General features: G+C 39.1%; 1 protein-coding gene across 3 annotated transcripts in view; it reads left to right on the plus strand.

Moving 5' to 3' along the window:
- Positions 1–20,312, plus strand: part of LOC117993770 (probable ATP-dependent RNA helicase DHX35) — a 74,344-nt gene that overhangs the window by 21,635 nt on the left and 32,397 nt on the right. The window contains exons 6-16 of one of the 3 annotated variants that reach the window (XM_069507165.1): positions 637–799; positions 1,729–1,826; positions 3,006–3,252; positions 3,946–4,087; positions 4,876–4,995; positions 6,309–6,475; positions 8,012–8,139; positions 9,509–9,652; positions 10,392–10,482; positions 12,534–12,684; positions 14,151–14,288. In XM_069507165.1, the coding sequence (XP_069363266.1) occupies positions 637–799; positions 1,729–1,826; positions 3,006–3,252; positions 3,946–4,087; positions 4,876–4,995; positions 6,309–6,475; positions 8,012–8,139; positions 9,509–9,652; positions 10,392–10,482; positions 12,534–12,684; positions 14,151–14,265 (1,566 nt within the window). In that variant the 3' untranslated portion in view covers positions 14,266–14,288. Of the gene's footprint in view, positions 1–636; positions 800–1,728; positions 1,827–3,005; positions 3,253–3,945; positions 4,088–4,875; positions 4,996–6,308; positions 6,476–8,011; positions 8,140–9,508; positions 9,653–10,391; positions 10,483–12,533; positions 12,685–14,150; positions 14,294–20,312 lie in introns of those variants that run through there. The other 2 variants (XM_034981599.2, XM_069507166.1) reach the window with 2 other exon arrangements.

Consider the following 20,312-nt stretch of genomic DNA (forward strand, 5'->3'; position numbering starts at 1 on the left):
TACCCAATTAGAAAATTACCTTTCTAAGTTGGGCTAGTATTTAAAGCACAACTATCCAATTTAAGGCGTTATGTATCGATAAATCTGGGCCGCCCGAGCGCAAATTTGTTGCAAGCTTTTTATAAATATTTTTATTTAAAATTCTATGTACTCTGTTACCATAAAATAATACCGAAATCCCTTAGTGTATTAAACGTTGAACGTAAATATGAAATTTTATTTAAAATTGGTTTTATATCAATCGAATGAAACTGGTTTTTCTCCCAATGGTCGTGTAAAAAATGCGTATTTTGGGGAAACTTCGCGATTTTTTTGTATCGAGCCAAATTGTGCCAATCATGTTTTGGCTCTCGTAATTCACTAAAGAATATCTTTAATTTTATAATATTAAAAAATAAGTAAACAAATTTGTAGTTTTTGAGGCCAAAACTTGATTCTTTGAACATCCGAAATGTGTCTTTTGGGGTGCATATCGTCTTAATGCTCAAGTGGAGGAAACGCTGGTATAACCAACTTTTAGGTATAAAATGATGTGTGACACAACTAATAAAATAAACGTTTTTTCTTTCTTTCAATGAGTCAGTCAGTCAGTCACCTTTTCCTTTTATATATTTAGTTTCGGTTATCAATTTCCAGAAAAGAAAGAACCTAAAGATAGTAGTCTCATCGGCAACTATGGACGCGGATTTTCTGAAAGACTTCTTCAATCTGAAGGACAAGAAGGACAAAGGCAGAAGCACGTCAGTTATCATGGCGATGCAGGGCAGGACACACCCTATAGACGTGTTTTATGTCGATGGTATGTACGCAGCCTTATGTGACCACTTAGGGTGAGATCTATAGAGCGCACTCTGACTTTGCTTAGACTTAGACAGAGTTAAAACGAGACAGAGCTACATCTCTCACATAAATCTGTCTCGTTTTAACTCAATCTTAAGTCTGAGCAAAGTCAAAGTGCGCTCTATAGATCTCAGACTTCATCATTGTCAACCTACCACCGTCTCACTACTGATCACGGGTCTCCTCATAGAATGAAAAGGGTTTGGCCATAGTCCACCACGCTGACTATCTGCCGATTGGCAGACTTCACACACAATTAGGCATGCAGCTTTCCTCAGGATGTTTTCCTTCACCGTTAAAGTACGTGATATTTAATTACTAACGCACGATAAAACGCACATAACTACGTAAATTTAGAGGTGCGTGCCCGGGATTGAACCTCCGACCTCCCGTATAGGAGACGGACGTGTTAACCACTAGGCTATCACGGCTTTTTACGGCACTTACAGACATACTTTCGCATTTATAATATTAGTATGGATGGATTTTAGATTTAACTAGCTAGCCGCGTGGACTACACAAAATTCAAACCCCTATTTCACCCCCTTAGGGGTTGAATTTTCAAAAATCCATTCTTAGCCTACGTCATAATAGCTATCTGCATGCCAAATTTCAGCCCGATCCCTCCAGTAGTTTGATATGTGCGTTGATAGATCAGTCAGTTTCCTTCCAGCATCAGGTTTCCCCTCCAATTATAATACCTACCTGGGTACCTTCAAGTCAAGAGTGAATAGGCATCTTCTAGGCAAGCGCGCTCCATCTTAGGCTGCATCATCACTTGCCACCAGATCTGATTGCAGCCAAGCGCTAGTCTATAAATTTAAAAAAAAAAGTCAGTCAGTCTGTCAGTCACCTTGTCCTTTTATATATTTAGGTTTTTTTTTACAGAACCGGTACCAGATTACGTGAAAGCTGCAGTCGATACGGTTATAAAGATACACGAAAATGAACCTTTTGGGGATATATTGGCCTTTTTGACTTCACAAGTAAGTTTTTAGGATTCCGTAGTCCATACCCTAAGCAGAGTGAACTAGAGTCAGGGAAATCTCGGTTTGGTCCTGAAACGATAAGTCAAATATTAGGCTATAGTGTCAAAGAGAAGACTCTCTTAGGATAGCCCGATATTTTTCGATTTTGGAATATTGACTCGATCTTTCACTATTCTAGGAGGAGATTCTCTCGGCTTTAGATGTTTTAGATACTTATGCGTTAGAGAATAATGAGAAGAACAAATATAGGACGCAGTTCCCTAGTGGCATATCTGCGTCCAATGTGACTATAGTGCCCATGTATGGCAGTCTACCGCACCATATGTAGTTTAGAGTCTTCTAAATGGCAGACAGAAGTGTTAGAAGTAGATCTAGCTACTAATATAATGCTACTGCTCCTGAATTACTCGATATTTCTCGATTTTACTACTTTAACTCGATTTTTCTAAGACTCTAAGGATCGCTCGATCTTTCTCGATTTTGGATTATTGACTCGATTTTCTCTATTCTAGGAGGAGATTCTCTCAGCTTTAGATGTTTTAGACACTTATGCATCAGAGAATAATGAGAAGAACAAATATAGGACGCAGTTCCCTAGCGGCATATCTGCGTCCAATGTGACCATAGTGGCCATGTATGGCAGTCTACCGCACCATATGTAGTTTAGAGTCTTCCAAATGGCAGACAGAAGTGTTAGTAGTAGATCTAGCTACTAATATAATGCTACTGCTCCTGAATTACTCGATATTTCTCGATTTTACTACTTTAACCCGATTTTTTAAGACTTAGGATCGCTCGATCTTTCTTGATTTTGGAGTATTTACTTGATTTTTCTCTATTCTAGGAGGAGATTCTCTCGGCTTTAGATGTTTTAGACACTTATGCGTCAGAGAATAATGAGAAGAACAAATATAGGACGCAGTTCCCTAGCGGCATATCTGCGTCCAATGTGACTATAGTGGCCATGTATGGCAGTCTACCGCACCATATGTAGTTTAGAGTCTTCCAAATGGCAGACAGAAGTGTTAGTAGTAGATCTAGCTACTAATATAATGCTACTGCTCCTGAATTACTCGATATTTCTCGATTTTACTACTTTAACTCGATTTTTTAAGACTTAGGATCGCTCGATCTTTCTTGATTTTGGAGTATTTACTTGATTTTTCTCTATTCTAGGAGGAGATTCTCTCGGCTTTAGATGTTTTAGACACTTATGCATCAGAGAATAATGAGAAGAACAAATATAGGACGCAGTTCCCTAGTGGCATATCTGCGTCCAATGTGACCATAGTGGCCATGTATGGCAGTCTACCGCACTATAAGCAAGTGAAGGCATTCCAGATGTGTGACAGGAATGTGAGGAAAGTGGTCCTGGCAACTAACATTGCCGAGACTAGTGTTACTATACCCGGCGTTGTTTATGGTGAGGTTCTTTTTTCTTTCTTTTTAGGGTTCCGTACCTCAAAAGAACCTGATACCAGATACCTGCACACATAAAAAAATCATTCAATGCATTTAAAACTGAATTAGCTGCTCACATTATGAGTAATGCGAATCACACTAAATGGCGAATATTTGTAAACTTTATTTTTAGAATTAAGTTCTCATGTAAGTGACTTTGTCTTTATGAGAATAAACTTCGTCTTTAAACCTAACCTAAAAGGAAAAACGGAACCCTTATAGGATCACTTTGTTGTCTGTCTGTCTGTCGGTCTGTCAAGAAACCTAAAGGGTACTTCCCGTTGACCTAGAATCATGATATTTGGCAGGTAGGTAAGTCTTATAGCAGATATTAGGGGAAAAATCTGAAAATCGTTAATTTTTGTGGTTACATTACACAAAAAAATTAAATTGTGGTCTTGAAATAATAATTAGTATTTTCAACTTTCGAAGTGAGATAACTATATCAAGTGGGGTATCATATGAAAGGTCTTCACCTGTACATTCCAAAACAGATTTTTATTTATTTTTATGCGTTTTTGAATTATCGTATAAAATGTCGAAAAATTACGACTGGTTTACTTTTTATTTTATTCAGTTAAAAGTTTTTTAATGATTGACAATTCAGCTCTAAATTAATTTGGGCTTGCAATTTTAAATTTACGCTTTTTTTCAGTGATCGACTGCGGTTTCCACAAACTTCCACACTTCGACCCAGCGGTGGGCGTGGAGAGTGTGTCCGTGTGTCCCATCTCCAAGCACAACGCGACGCAGCGAGCGGGCCGCGCGGGCAGGACTAGTCGCGGGAAATGCTATAGGTAGGAACATATTACAGTATCATCATCATCTACCAATCCGCACCTGGCCAGCGTGGTAGACTATGGCCAAAACCCTTCTCACTCTGAGAGGAGACCCGCGCTCTGTAGTGAGCCGGTGATGGCTTGATCATGATGATGATGATTATCATCATCAATCGATAGACGTCCACAGTTGGACATAGGTCTCTTTTAGGGACTTCCACACGCCACTGTCTTGCGCCGCTGCCATTTTTTTTAATTTATTTATTCAGATACAAGTTAGCCCTTGACTGCAATCTCACCTGGTGGGAAGTGATGATGCAGTCTAAGATGGACGCGGGCTAACCTGGAAGGGGTACGGCCGTTTTTATTAAACCCGCCCCTTTGCTTTCTACATGGCGTCGTATCGGAACGCTAAATCGCTTGGCGACACGGCTTTGCCGGTAGGGTGGTATCTAGCCACCGCCGAAGCCTCCCACCAGACGTCCTAACCTATCACAGTTTAATCCATACTAATATTATAAATGCGAAAATGTGTCTGTCTGTCTGCTAGCCTTTCACGGCCCATCCGTTTAACCGATTTTGACGAAATTTGGTACAGATATAGTTTGCATCCCGGGGAAGGAAATAGGCTACTTTTTATCCCGGAAAACCAAACAGTTCCCACGGGATTTTAAAAAACCTAAATCCACGCGGACGAAGTCGCGGGCATCATCTAGTCTTACATACTTAATATGTATAGACTTTTCATATTATTTTTCACATGCTACTTTTAAAATGATCCATCTCTAATTTTTTGTATATTACAGGTTATACACGGAATCGGATTATGACGACTTACCACCAAGTGTGCCGCCCGAGATGTGCAGAAGTGATTTATCAGCTATATTACTGCAGTTGAAGGCATTAGGAATACATAATCTACTTAGGTACAATTACATTTTTACTCAAGTATAAAAAATATTTTAATAGATAAGTCTATGATAGATAAGAATCCGTCTAATAGATAAGAAAAAGTATATTATTTACGAGCTAGGGCAGTGGTCCGACCGCCGGCGATGAACGAGAAACGAGTAAAACTAGAAACTATAAACGAGTTGGCGATCAGCGGGAAGCGAGTGTGTAGTTTCGATAGTTTTGTCGCCGGGCTATAAGCGAGTGTGCAAGTGCGACGAGCGATCACTCGCGCCATTCGCCCGCGGTCGCTCAATCCTGTGCAAACCTGCGCGCGTTACACGTGTTCAAGCGAGCGAGCATCGCTGAGCGAGTTTATTTTTGAAAGCTCGTCGCAGAGCAACTTTTGATAAAATGCATTTTTTTTTCGTTTACACGGAATGTACATTTATTGTGCGTTTCTTGAGAGAGAAAATCGCCGATAGTTAGTCGTTTCCTCGCCGGCGGTCGGACCACTGCCTTAGCTCGTAAATAATATCCCGGGAGGTCCCGGGTTCGATTCCTGGCGGGGGTTTGGAATTTTATAATTTCTAAATTTCTGGTCTGGTCTGGTGGGAGGCTTCGGCCGTGGCTAGTTACCACCCTACCGGCAAAGCCGTGCCGCCAAGCGATTTAGCGTTCCGGTACGATGCCGTGTAGAAACCAAAGGGGTATGGGTTTAATAAAAACTGCCATACCCCTTCCAGGTTAGCCCGCTATCATCTTAGACTGCATCATCACTTACCACCAGGTGAGATTGCAGTCAAGGGCTAACTTGTATCTGAATAAAAAAAAAAATAAAAAAAAAAATACTTTTTCCAAAAGCATACTTTTGATAGATTTTTGAACTAATGTAAAGGCAAGTCCAAAATGTATGATTTAATGATTATTTTAGCGTTTAAACTACCGTGAGTGATTTCCATTATAAATAATAACTATCCCGGCTGTTCTCACGTGTCTAGTCGATGTTAGCGCGACTAGTTTCGAACCCATCCGGGGTCCTTTTTCAAGAGAGTCAGTTCGCGCACGCGTTACGGCAGTGACGTGACAGCCGGGATAGATATTATTTAAAATTAATGATTATTTGAAGAAAATGGAGGAATATTTTATTTTATTTTATTTTATTTATTAGGAACACACACAATACATTAATTTAACACAAACTGCGACACTTATAGACAAACACAGGCTGATAAATGTATCTATAAAATGTGTACACAGCATTTGCAAAATATCTAGATTAATAAAAATAACTATATATATTTTATTTGTCTAGATATTTTAGAATATATATTTTTTTATATTCTAGGTTCACATTTCCAACCCCCCCTCCCGCCAAAAGTCTATTAGCGGGACTAGAGACCCTATACGCACTAAAAGCAATCGACAAAGAGGGGGATTTGACGGAGGATTTGGGGGTCAAAATGGCCGAAGTACCCTTAAAGCCTATGTGCGCTAAAATGCTATGCAGCAGCGGTATGTATTCATCATCATCATCATCATGATCAACCCATCGCCGGCTCACTACAGAGCACGGGTCTCCTCTCAGAGTGAGAAGGGTTTTGGCCATAGTCTACCACGCTGGCCATGCGCGGATTGGTAGACTTCACACATCTTTGAGAACATTATGGAGAACTCTCAGGCATGCAGGTTTCCTCACGATGTTTTCCTTCACCGGTAAAGCAAGTGATATTTAATTAATTAAAACGCACATAACTCCGAAAAGTTAGAGGTGCGTGCCCGGGATCGAACCCCCGACCTCCGATTGGAAGGCGGACGTCCTAACCACTAGGCTATCACAGCTTACATAGGTATGTATTACTCGAATGGATTTTTACTTGTCATGCTTGTAAAGTTCATCTTTATGCTGGGTGTAACCGGAAAACTGCTTTTTACGCTCTCGTGCGTCATCTATAGTTTCTATAGTGTCTCAACTATGAGCTGGTACATCAACGTCTATAACTCACTTGTGAATAATAGCAATGAAAAAGTCACAGTTTGATTATAAGTGTCATTGAACTCTTAAGAACAAAGCGATCCAACCAATAAAACAAAATTAAAAACTCTATAACTCACTTGTGAATAATAGCAATGAAAAAGTCACAGATTGACTATAGAATTTAACAATAATTAGGAATAGACATTGAGCTCTTTTAAGAACAAAGCGACTCAACCAATAAAATCTAAATATATAAAAGAAAAAGGTGACTGACTGACTGACTGACTGACTGATCTATCAACGCACAGCTCAAACTACTGGACGGATCGCGCTGAAATTCGGCATGCAGATAGCTATTATGACGTAGACATCCGCTAAGAAATGATTTTTCAAAATTCAACCCCTAAGGGGGTGAAATAGGGGTTTGAAATTTGTGTAGTCCACGCGGACGAAGTCGCGAGCATAAGCTAGTAAAAATAAAAAACTCTATAACTCACTAGTGAATAATAACAATGAAAAAGTCAGTTTGATTATAGGTGTCATTGGCCCCGATTCTCTAGTCTCTCTCTAAACTAAATTTAGAGTATCTGCATCCTTTTCGTTTTACTAATGCTAAAAAAGGAACGGAACATGACTTTCACATTTAAAGACTCTAAGTTTTAGTGCACAATACAAATTTAAACAGTAGGTTCGCGAGTGCGTGCTAAAATCACGAGTTTTACCATCTAAAAATTAAATTTAGAAATGTCAAACTGCTTCTGTCCTTTTCATATTACAATAGTAAGAAGAGGGTGCGAATACTCTAAAATTTGGTTGTGCTTAAAATCGGTGCCATTGTGGCTAATTCCATTGTACACAATCTCTAAACTAAACTAAAATGGCACGTCTAAATCTATTGTTATCCCTTTCATAATGTTGCTTTCGAAAAAGGATGGCACTAAATTTAGACCTGTTAATTTAGTTTAGTTTAGAGATTGTGTACAAGAGAATCTGCCCCATTATGTGCCTAATTGCGGTGAAATTAGAGCCACTTTATGAGCAAGTGTGTTGAAAAAATAAATATGATATTTCAGGTGATTTCGGTTGCATAGACGAAGTTCTATCGATAGTATCGATGTTACAAGTGGACGGTATTTTCACGAAGCCCGTCGCGGGAAGAGACAATATTGCCGCTAGAATCTCTAGGAGGAATAATTTTGAGGTTAGATTTAATGAAGCATTTTTTTTTTTTGAATAGAATAAATTTTTATTGCATTAACTGTGTAGGTAAATTAGGTGTTATACTTGTTATAAAGTTGGCGTGCAATACTGGTTATATACAATATTTTTAAATATTACAATTTTTAACTATTTTGTTTACTAAACTAAAAAACACATCCTTGGTACTTACATACTACACTTACATCAATCATTTTCATAAAAATACTCATTAATATTATAAAAGGCCTTACTAATTAACCAATTTCTTAATTTATTTTTAATGTACCGTACCTCAAAAGGAAAAACGGAACCCTTATAGGATTATAAATACTATCTGTCCCGGCTTACTCACGTCTGTAGTCGACGTTAGCCCGACTAGTTTCGAACCCATCCGGGGTCCTTTTTCAAGGGAGTCCGTCCGCGCACGCGCCGCGGTTTTGACTGCGGGACGGACGTGCCGCTGCCCGTAGAGCCCGTTGTGAGGGTGGCTGGGGTGGGGGGGGAGACAGCTGCCGATCGTCTCCCGACAGTTCCTGCTGTTCTTCATCACTGGAACCGTCACCGAAATCCAGGCACGCGGAGCTAATGGTGTCCCGTCCCACGACTGATGCCCTTGTCTTAGCGTCAAAAAACGGTTTCCATGCTGAGGGTAGCATCCATCCATTGTCACGATTGAAATTCGGGTGGCGACTAATTTCGATCGCTTCCCGTATCTTCCGCGGTACTAGAAACTTTTCCCGGGACAATACGGAAACCTTGTCGAATCGTATGTAGTGCGTCGTACCCGAATTTTGTGCGTCCCGCAGTCAAAACCGCGGCGCGTGCGCGAACGGACTCCCTTGAAAAAGGACCCCGGATGGGTTCGAAACTAGTCGGGCTAACGTCGACTACACACGTGAGTAAGCCGGGACAGATAGTATTTATAATGGAAATCACTCACGGTAGTTTAAACCCTTATAGGATTACTTTTTTTTCTGTCTGTCTGTCTGTCGGTCTGTCAAGAAACCTATAGGGTACTTCCCGTTGACCTAGAATCATGAAATTTGGCAGGTAGGTGGATTTTATAACAGACATTCGGGGAAAAATATGAAAACCGTGAATTTGTGGTTACATCACACAAAAAAAATTAAATTTTGGTCATGAACTAATAATTAGTATTTTCAATTTTCGCGGTAAGATAACTATATCAAGTGGGGTATCATATGAAAGGTCTTTACCTGTGAATTCTAAAACAGATTTTTATTTATTTTTATGCATCATAATTATCCTGCAAAATGTCGAAGAAATACGACTGTAGTACGGAACCCTCGTTGCGCGAGTCTGACTCGCACTTCGCCGGTTTTTTTTTTCATATTTATTTCATTTTTCAGGTCGCCGAAGGTGATATAATAATGTATTTGAATATATTCGATTCATATTTAAAAATAAGGTCGAATGTTGATGAAAAAAAAGCGAAAAAAGCGTGCAAAGACTGGTGTCAGAGGATGTATATTAATTATAGGGTAATGGAAAAGGTATGTTTAGCTATTTTTTGACGTTTAAACTATAGTGAGTGACTAGCTTATGCTCGCGACTTCGTCCGCGTGAACTACACAAATTTCAAACCCCTATTTCACCCTTTTAGGGGTTGAATTTTCAAAAATCCTTTCTTAGCGGATGCCTACGTCATAATAGTCAGTCAGTCAGTCAGTCAATCACAAACGAAGCTATTAGAGAACCTGTGTAATCAAAAACATTCGAAATTCAACTCGTAAAACATAGTTGGTGCCTCAAAATGTTACCCATTTTGAGGCACCAACCGCCCACTGAATTTTTTGTCTTTGTCATTTGTGTTAGACTAGCTTGTGCTCGCGACTTCGTCCGCGTGGACTACACAAATTTTAAAGCGCTATTTTACCCCCTTAGGGGTTTTGAAACCGTCCGGGTTTCTTTTTCAAAGGGCCTCTGAGAGACGCATTTTTTAGTTTTTAGGGTTCCGTACTTCAAAAGGATCCCTAAAAAGGATCACTTCGTTGTGTGTCTGTCTGTCTGTCAGTCTAGTGTACTTTCCGTTGACCTAGAATCATAAAAAGCAGGTAGCAATGTGTTACACATGTAAAGGAAAAATCCGAAAACCGTGAATTTGTGGTTACATCACTAAAAAAAGTTTTATTTCTTGTACGATGTTACGGAACCCTTCGTGTGCGTTCCCGACTCGCACTTGGTCGTTTTTTTTAATATCAATATGTATATCAACATCATATTTTGTTGTAGGCAGTGGAAATAAGGAATAGTTTAGAGAAACTAGTCAAAAATAAATTCGAACTGACAAATGCTACATTCGAAGGACTGGATTTAGGAACAGGTATTGTTTTTATTTTATTCTATTTTTTTTTACACTGATTCCCCATTTTTACATTATAATTAACGTTCTCCATGTTCCATCTCGCAAGCAACCCTCTCTATCTCCTAAATATTCTGTTCTTACATTCTCCATTTTCCAAGTCTCATGACATTTTCTACTTTACCATTAAACATATTTAATGATATTCTCCATTTCATTAATGTTACTAATTACTTAATTCTCAGCCTATTAATAATTTTCTTCTAGGAAAAACTAAGTAACTTTCTTTAAAGTTTAAAATACTATATATAGTTTAATAGTAATCTGATGCCCGCGACTTCGTCCGCGTGAAACTGGGTTGTTTTTTTTTAATCCCGTGGGAACTCTTTGATTTTCCGAGATAAAAAGTAGCCTATGTCACAGGTCTTTATCTATACCCATGCAAAAAATCACGTCAATCCGTTGCACCGTTGCGACGTGATTGAAGGACATACCAACCAACCAACAAACCAACAAACAAACACACTTTCACATTTATAATAGGGGTAGTGATTTAAGGTCCTGACTGACTGACTTATTTAAGGTCCTGACTGACAACGCACAGCCTAAACCGCTGCGCTGGTCCAAGAGATATGAAATTTCGAAGGTGTGTTCTATGTGTAACTACTAAGAAAGGATTTTTCGAAAATCCAACCCTAAGTGACTTAAATGGGGGATAGAAGTTTGTATGAAAGTCCGTCATTTTTAGAGTAACATCCATGAAAATAGGTATTTAAGCTTTCGATTAAAATAAAAAATACGTACATATTTAATGTTAAAAAGTGCCACCATATAACTTTGACTCGTAAAACAAATATAATTGAATTTGACTACATAATCAATGGCACAAACTTACCCAGAGTGACTACCGTTAGAGATCTGGGTATCCAAGTTGATACTAAACTTTCAATGGATGTCCATATTGATAAGGTAGTAAATAGAGCTTACAAACAATTGGGTTTCATCAAACGGGTAACCCGTTCTTTTAGTAATGTGGAATGCATAAAAACACTTTACTTCGCGTATTTATTTCGGAGTATTCTAGAATATGCGTGTAATATCTGGTCGCCTCATTACATAATATATGCCCATAGGCTTGAAACCATACAGAGGCAGTTTCTTAAATACTTAGCTTTTAAAGACTTTAAAAAATTTAATAGTTATGAGGAAGCGTGTACTCACTACGGTATCGGCTCACTGGAACATAGAAGGGAACAATGTGATATGTTGTTACTGCAAGCAATTTTAACCGGCTCAATCGATTGTCCTAGCTTACTCTCAGCCTTTTCATTTAATGCTCAACCTTTAAGAACGCGTCACACGCGCCTTCTAAATGTTCCCAAATCTAAATCAAATTATGCGCGAAATTCTATAATCCCACGCTTGGTACGTACTTATAACAATCAGTTCGCTGAGTTTGACTTATTTTACCTATCAAAGAATAAATTTAAAAAGGAATTAAGAAACTATCATCGTAAAACAAAAAAAAAAGTAGCTAACATCTAAATATGCATGCAATCATACACTCCCATTTACACACACACACACATGCACACACGCTCACACATACTCATAAGCACACACTCACACACGCATACACACACACATACAATCATACACACACTGTTGTAATTTTATTTTATTATTGTATATACCTACATTTATTCTAACTCTATTCTGTTAAAATAGTTTAATTATAATTTTAAGTAATCTCTTTTGGCCTTCTGTTATACCTAGATTTAAATTTAAATAATAATACCTACATTTATTCTAACTCTATTCTGTTAAAATAGTTTAATTATAATTTTAAGTAATCTCTTTTGGCCTTCTGTTATACCTAGATTTAAATTTAAATAATTATTATGTATTTACGCTGTTGATTACTTTCAAATAAACAAAATAAAAAAAAAAAAAAAATTTCACGAATTGGTTTCAAAATTTTTAGAAATTCAACTTCCACCTGAGCGATGGGGGGGGGGGGGGGGGGCAGCTAGTCTTTAGTAAACAAAAGTCTTTAGTATTTATGTTTCCAGCGAAATGTGTTCGAGTAATGAAAGCGGTACTATCGGGTCTGTTCCCGCAAGCCGCGTATCTGTCGCCGGATAACACGTACCGCGGTATTCGAGGCGCGGTATTACACATCAGCTCCGATTCCTGCTTGTATCATGTTCAACAACCTAAGTGGTCAGTAAAATGCATCGTTTTTATATCATCATCTTCATCATCATCAGCATCATCATCATTATCATCAACCGATAGACACCCACTGCTGGACATAGGCCTCGTGTAGGAAATCCCACACGCCACGGTCTTGCGCCGTCGCCATCCAGCGGCTCCCTGCGACTCGTCTGATGTCGTCCGTCCACCTAGTGGGGGGTCTTCCTACGCTGCGTCTTCCGGTGCGAGGTCGCAATTCCAGCACCTTGGGACCCCAACGTCTATCGGTTTTACGAACTATGTTCCTTGCCCATTGCCACTTCAGCTTCGCAACCCGTTAAGCTACAATCGGTAAAATAGTACTATCGGTAAAGCGGTACTATCGAGGTTGTCCCCTTAAGCTGCGTACCTATCGCCGGATAACACGTACCGCGTATTACACATCAGCCCCGATTCCTGCTTGTATCATGTTCAGCAACCTAAATGGTGAGTACGGTTCTTGCAACAACTTGCAAACTGTGGAACCAACTCCCATCGGCGGTGTTCCCACTAGATTACAACATGGGGTTATTTAAGGGGCAGACCAAAAAATTCCTAAAAGGCTGACAACGCATCGGCAGTTCCTCTGGTGCTGCAAATGTTCATGGGCGGCGGTAATCACTTAACATCAGGTGACCCGCCTGCTCGTTTGCTCGCTATCTCTATTAAAAAAAATTAAAAAGGTATTTTACCCTTTTTTAAAGTGTCTTTCTTTGTTAAGACAAAGTACCAAAAATTTACAAAAAAATTTTTCGATCAATAAGTACGTAGTATTAAAGTACATTTAAATTTTGCATTTTAAATCTCGCCGTAAAAACACTACCCGTCGTCTTTTTGGGCTCATGAGCTGTCATGACGTCACACGGATTGGTAAGCAACGGTGTTTTCTTAGTGAAATATTCAATTTCAATCCATGTGACGTCACAGTCGGAATTCACATGACGGCTACGGTAACGGACGTTTTGGATATTTGTAGAACAGATAAAAAGCCTTATTTTGTAGTCTTATTGATTTAGTATTTTTCAAACCCGCAATGTATAGCGTGCAAAACTCGGGTCAACGCCCCGCTTACGACGCGGCATTGACTCCGAGTGACCTACTTCCGGAACGTTCGTTGACCTCTAGCGTCAGTCAGATGTTTTTTTATTTGCAATATATCGTGAAATTTTACCATTTTTTTTGTGGTATCATATCACGGATCATCAGTACTATCAACTGTCTTCGTTTTTGCCAGCGGTCTGGTTACATCCTGTATAGTCCGCGACAGGTCGAGATAGTAATCGGGGTATGAGCCGGGGGACGCCGCGCACACCCGCTTGTCACCCGCACTCGCCCGCAACGGGTTATTGCGGAGACTGTGCGGGTGTATGGGGCGATCCCTCCCCGATTGCCATTTCAACCGGTCGCGTACTATAGATTAATTATCTTTATATATTTTGTTTTCATCTTTGCAGGGTGGTATTCGCGAGCGTGCAGAGTGCAACCGATAAGACGTATATGCGAGACATGATGACCATAGACAAGCAGTGGTTGGCAGAAATCGCGCCGCACTACTATAGGGAGACTTGACTATAAATAAACATTGTTTATACGTAAATCTGTTGTTTTATTTTCACGGAGAAGGTCGTTAGCAAAAATTAACAATCTTCTCCAAAAATAACAGTCTTCTCCATTGTCTCCTACCCCAAGCAGTCTGATATAGAATCAGTCTAACATCTTTCCATGGTCATTGTTTATACGTACATCTGTTGGTTTATTTTCATGGAGAAGGTCGTTAACAACCATTAACAATCTTCTCCATTGTCTCCTACCCCAAGCAGCCTGATATAGGCTCATTTCAGGATTCATCATCATCACTAACAACCGACAGACGTCAGCAGCTGGACATAGGTCTCTTGTAGGGTCTTCCACACGCCATGGTCTTGCGCCATTCTACGTCCATAAAAAAAAATATAACAAAAATGTGAAACAAAAAAAAACATTATGCGTTAGCATAGCATCAAGAGTAAGTAATCTAATTGAAGCACTTTTTAATTAAGTGCCTTAAAAAATATAATTTCGTTTAAGATAATAAATATCACGACAATTTGATGTGGATCTTACGTGATCCGTTACAGAGAAATACAAGAATACCCAAAGAGATGTCAGTGAATTTTGAGGAGGTAAAGTTACTAATGGACTAAGAGCCCGCGAGTGCCAGACCTTCGTTATTTTATAAAATTTGAAGTTTCTCTGCGTATTGTCCCCAACATATGGAACGATTTGTGACTATGAAGTTTATTTTCAGACTTCACATCTTTGTATAGCGTACTATACAATGTCACGTATGACAGGTTGAAATGGCAATCGGGGTATGAGTCGAGGGACCAGCACGTCACCTGCGTATCCTAGGTTACTCCTTGGTTAATCCTCTACTTGTCTGTGAAAGTCCCGTCAAAATAGGTTCAGCCATTCCGAAGATAAGCCCGTTCAAACAGACAGACAGACAGACAAAATTTTTAAAAACGTGTGAGCAATTATGGCACAGTTTAAATAACTATAGAGGTTGTTATTTCGAAATTACAGACAGTAGACACACTTCAATTTTATTCATTAGTATAGACAAAAGATAAAAAAAAAAACATTTGTAGTCAGATTTAAAAAATACGTGAACCGGAAAACCCTACAATTTTAATATGTGCCTACTTAGGTAACTTTACAGGCCACAAAAAGTTACACGTGGAGTCGATAACTTTGTTCACCTCTTCCCAAAGTTATTTCCGATAAAATTAATTATTTATTTTCACAGCTCGAGAATCATCTAATTGGAAAAGTCCAGGTATATTAAACATGTCTAATTAAGCAAATACAATTAACAATATTAATAATTAACCTTCATTAATTACCTATAAATGATAAGAGATATGGTTCCAATGATTTATTTTGTTATTGTCTGGCTACAGATACTTACTAAAATTCAGACCTAGCTAGGTCAGATTGGGCACACACGCATATACCTACTTGGTCCACGCATTTTATAACACAAGGCGTATGGTATGCCTGCGCTTTGTTTATTGTTTTAAGCAGCACTAATTTTACTCTTACTTTAAACTCCTATTTCACCCCCTTAGGGGTTGAATTTTCAAAATACCTACTTTCTTAGCGGATGCCTACGTTATAATAGCTATATGTATGCCAAAATTTAGCCCGATCCGTCCAATAGTTTGAGATGTGCGTTGATAGATCAGTCAGTCAGTCAGTCACCTTTTTTTTATATTTAGATAAGGAAGTTAGAACTCCCGAGAGATAGCGCTCGATAGAGATAGGTATTATGTCATGAACCTTAATAAAACTGTGTCATTTGATTACAATTAGTGGAAGAGTTTCAATCGGAAATATTTGCGATTAGGTATCATTCATTGACTGACATAGTTTACTTAGCTACTATGAAATTGAGGATTTGATCGCTGATATGAAATCATATACACACACATACACACATCTAGGTACTTAATATTGTTATTCAAACAGCCAAAATTTTAATATGTACGGTTTAAGTAATCCATGGATCGGAGGGAAGACTTTTTGTACTGCGCAACATTTTCTTGGTTGACTAAATCTAAATATATACAAAGAAAAGGTGTCTGACTGACTGGCTGATCTATCAACGCACAGTTCGTTTGTCCTTCAATCACGTGGCAACGGAGCAACAGATCATCGCGATTTTTTGCATGGGTATAGTTTAAGACCTAGAGAGTGACATAGGCTACTTTTTATCCCGGAAATTCAAAGAGTTCCCACGGAATTTTTTAAAATCTAAATCCACGCGTACGAAGTCGCGGACATGAGCTAGTCATTTAAATAGTTCGGCGCTAGGCCCAAGGTCTTTTACGCATAAATATTTATTGATTGAACATTATTTTTTTACATACCCACTACGATAAATAATTAAATGCTGCGGAGTACAAAATAATTAGGAGTTCACAAGACATAAACAGGTGATACCCATTCATAATAGCTTCAAAGTCCACGCGGATCCGGGTGAAATTCTTAACCTTGTGATAATGCTTATAACCATGTGAGTTAGTAAGACGCAATCAGTACCCTTTTTATTTATACCCTAAATGCGAAAATGTGTTTTTTTGATGGTTTGTTGGTTTGTCCTTCAATGACGTCGCAACGGTGCAACGGATTGACGTGATTTTTTGCATGGGTATAGCTAAAGACTTGGATGCACCTATAAATTTTAGGAGTGATGTGTATTTTAAGAAATTAAATATCACTTGCTTTAACAGTGAAGGAAAAAATTGAGACTAAACTTGCATGCCAGAGAGTTCTCCATAATGGTCTCAAAGATGTGTGAAGTCTGCCAATCCGCTCTTGTCCAGCGTGGTAGACTATGGCCAAAACGGAGAGGAGACTCTTGCTCTATAGTGAGCCGGCGATGGGTTGATCATTGCCTAGATTTTTACAAAATAGTTTATTTATTTATGTGTTTTTTTAAGTGTGGCACTGGTGGGCTGTGGCCAAATACTCTCATTCTGAGAGGGGATCTATGCTCGGCTTAGAGCCCAAAACATAAAAAAAAACGAATGCGTACTTTAGCCGAAAAATGTATTCATAGTACTTGTTCACTTAATTAAATATTTGTTTACATACAACACAAGTACATTTTTACTTAATTAAGCTGTTTTTTGTGTTGTTTCTCTGATCTCTATAGTTTATCGTGTTTTATTTTTAATGTTCGTTTCGTGATATGATAATGGTCTCTAGGAAACGAAAACATTGCGGAAGGGAAGTCTGTTTTTGCGAAATCATCATTAAATAGGACTAACTTTTCATCTCGGATTCGCTCAGGTTAAATCACCCCAAAGCCTAAAGACGAAAGTCTTTAATGAGTGTGTCCTACCTGTGATGACGTATGGCGCTGAAACGTTGACACTGACAGTTGGCCTTGTCCACAAGTTTAAAGTCGCTCAGCGTTCTATGGAGCATGCTATGTTGGGTATCTCTCTGAGGGAGAACCGGAGTGACTGACATAGCTCAGCGAATTAGCCAGCTGAAGTGGCATTGGGCAGGCTACGTCTGCCGCAGAACCGATGGCCGCTGGGACACACGTGTTCTGGAGTGGAGACCGCGTATCAACAAGCGCAGTTTGGGACGACTTCCAATCCGCTGAACAGGTAGCGGGAAGTGGGTGGATGAGTAAGACGGATGATCGTGTGTGGTGGTGCGCTCTTGGGAAGGCCTGTCCAGAAGTGGACGCAAACAGGCCGTTTGAGTGATTTTATAGAAAACTACATTATTCCTGAGTGGCATAAGCTGTATTTTATTTGAAAAAAAAAATTAAAGATCCCTACGAAAATTGTACCCGTGCGAAGCCGGAGTGGTCGCTAATTAATAATAATTGAAATTAAGGCAGCTCAGTTCGGTGCTTTCTTCATACAAACGTAGGAGGGAAAATACAACAATATTCGATATTGTACGCACAAAACTAAGAATTATATCGATTTATCTCGTCATTATCTAGGTTCAATGATATCTAAAACATTGAAAAAAATATTGATTTAAAAGTTACGAGCCTCAAAAGATTCCTATTTTAACACTAAATTTATGTCAACTTTGGGCGTAAATAAATAAGATTAGGAATAGGAAAATTCTAAAAAAAATTATCATTAGACATAGTTTATTTATTCATTAGTTGAAATAACTTTACTTTGCAAACCTAAATTCAGTAGTTTTTTCTCAAAAATACTTTTCCCAAACTACTGTTCAACCCTTTTCAAGCGCTAGATTTCGGCTAAAATCATCATGCTTCTCACCCCAAAACATTAGACACCGCGCGGGTGGCGGAGGGAAGGGCCAGCCCAGCGGCGCGCGGCTGCGCGTGTAATATTGTGGTTTCTATGACGACAACTGTTGTTATTAATATGTTTTCAAAAACAAAAGTCGTAATGATTTTATAAAATTAATTTTTATTCAGTGGCTATGCAAATGTGTAGAAGATTGAGCAGAGCAGAGTCAATAAGTCCTTCAAATACTTATTGCATTTTGTACATTGACCTCTGGAATTTGAAATTTGGACACCAATTTTATTCATTGGTTTATTGACCTGACTTTGTTGTTGAGGTCCTAGTAGGGATATCTACTCGTGTGGTCCTAGTACAATAGGTAAGTAACTTTGTTTAGTTATTTATTTTATATAATTTTAAAAAACCGGCCAAGTGCGAGTTGCTCGCGCACCAAGAGTTCCGTACTCAGGTATTTTTTTGACATTTTGCTCCATAAATCAAAAACTATTTTGCATAAAAATAAATAAAAATGTGTTTTAGAATACACACAATACAGTAAAGCCCTTTCATATAATACCCCACTTGGTATACTTATTATACATTGAAAATTGAAAATACTAATTATTTTTTCATTAACACACTTTAATTTTTTTTTGTAAGTTGTAATCACAAATCTATGGTTTTCGGATTTATTCCTTTACTTGTGCTCTAAGACCTACGTACCTACTAAATTTCATGATTCTGGGTCAACGGGAAGTATCCTATAGGTTTGTGTGACAGATACGACACAGACGGAGAGACGGACAGACAGACAGACAACGAAGTGATCCTAAGGGTCCCCTTTTTCCTTATAAAGTACGGAACCCTAAAAAGGTACCTGTATATGTATAATAATATATATAGGTAGGTAGGTACCTACCTGGTGGTATTTCTTTGTATTTTTAGGGTTCCGTACCTCAGAAGGAAAAAACGGAACCCTCTGTCTGTCTGTCTGTCGGTCCGTCTGTCCGTCCGTCCGTCTGTCCGTCCGTCCGTCCGTCCGTCCGTCCGTCCGTCCGTCCTTCAGTCCGTCCGTCCGTCCATGCGTCTGTCGGTCCGTCCATCGGTCCGTCTGCCCGTCCGTCTGTCCGTCTGTTCGTCTGTCTGTCTGTCCGTCTATCTGTCTGTCTGTCTGTCTGTCCGTCTTACAAATAAAGTACGCAACGCTTCGTACAAATAGTACTTTTTTATTTATTATAATAGGTAGTTATAGCGTAGGTATAAGTAAGCGTAGTGTGGGACGCCTTCCAGCACGATGGACCGACGATATACAGAGGCTGGCGGGAAGTGGCTAGGTGAGGAAGGCTGAGGACCGGGTGTGGTGGCGCTCTTTAGGGAAAGCCTATGTCCAACAGTGGACGACCGCAGGCTGATGATGATGGAAAAAATCACGTTGATCCGTTGCACCCCTCACACGTCCCTATCCGCCTTCTCCACTCCTGTCACGCTGGCGAATAAGTTTGGAATAGAATAGGATTTCGATGGAGTGCGTGGATTTTTGTGAACGGAGTTCAACCATGTAGTCGTGGTTTGGTACAATAGTAAATGGTACAATATTAATTCACCAACAACAGTTCCTAAAACCCATAGAATAGGAGTGCAGTACCCTGCAGCATCAGTATTGAAGAGTTGGAACTTAAAGTTCAATAATGGTATATATGTTTGGCATCTACAATATTATCTCACAATCAACGGTGGCTTAGGAGTGCAATACCCAGTACCCTGCATCATCAGGGTTGAAGAGTTGGGATATCGAGTTGAATTATGAAGTCGTTGCTTGGTACCTAAACCAGAGATAGTTTATTC

This window comes from Maniola hyperantus, chromosome 25 (genome assembly GCF_902806685.2).
Source record: "Maniola hyperantus chromosome 25, iAphHyp1.2, whole genome shotgun sequence".
Classification (NCBI taxonomy): Eukaryota; Metazoa; Arthropoda; class Insecta; order Lepidoptera; family Nymphalidae; genus Maniola; species Maniola hyperantus.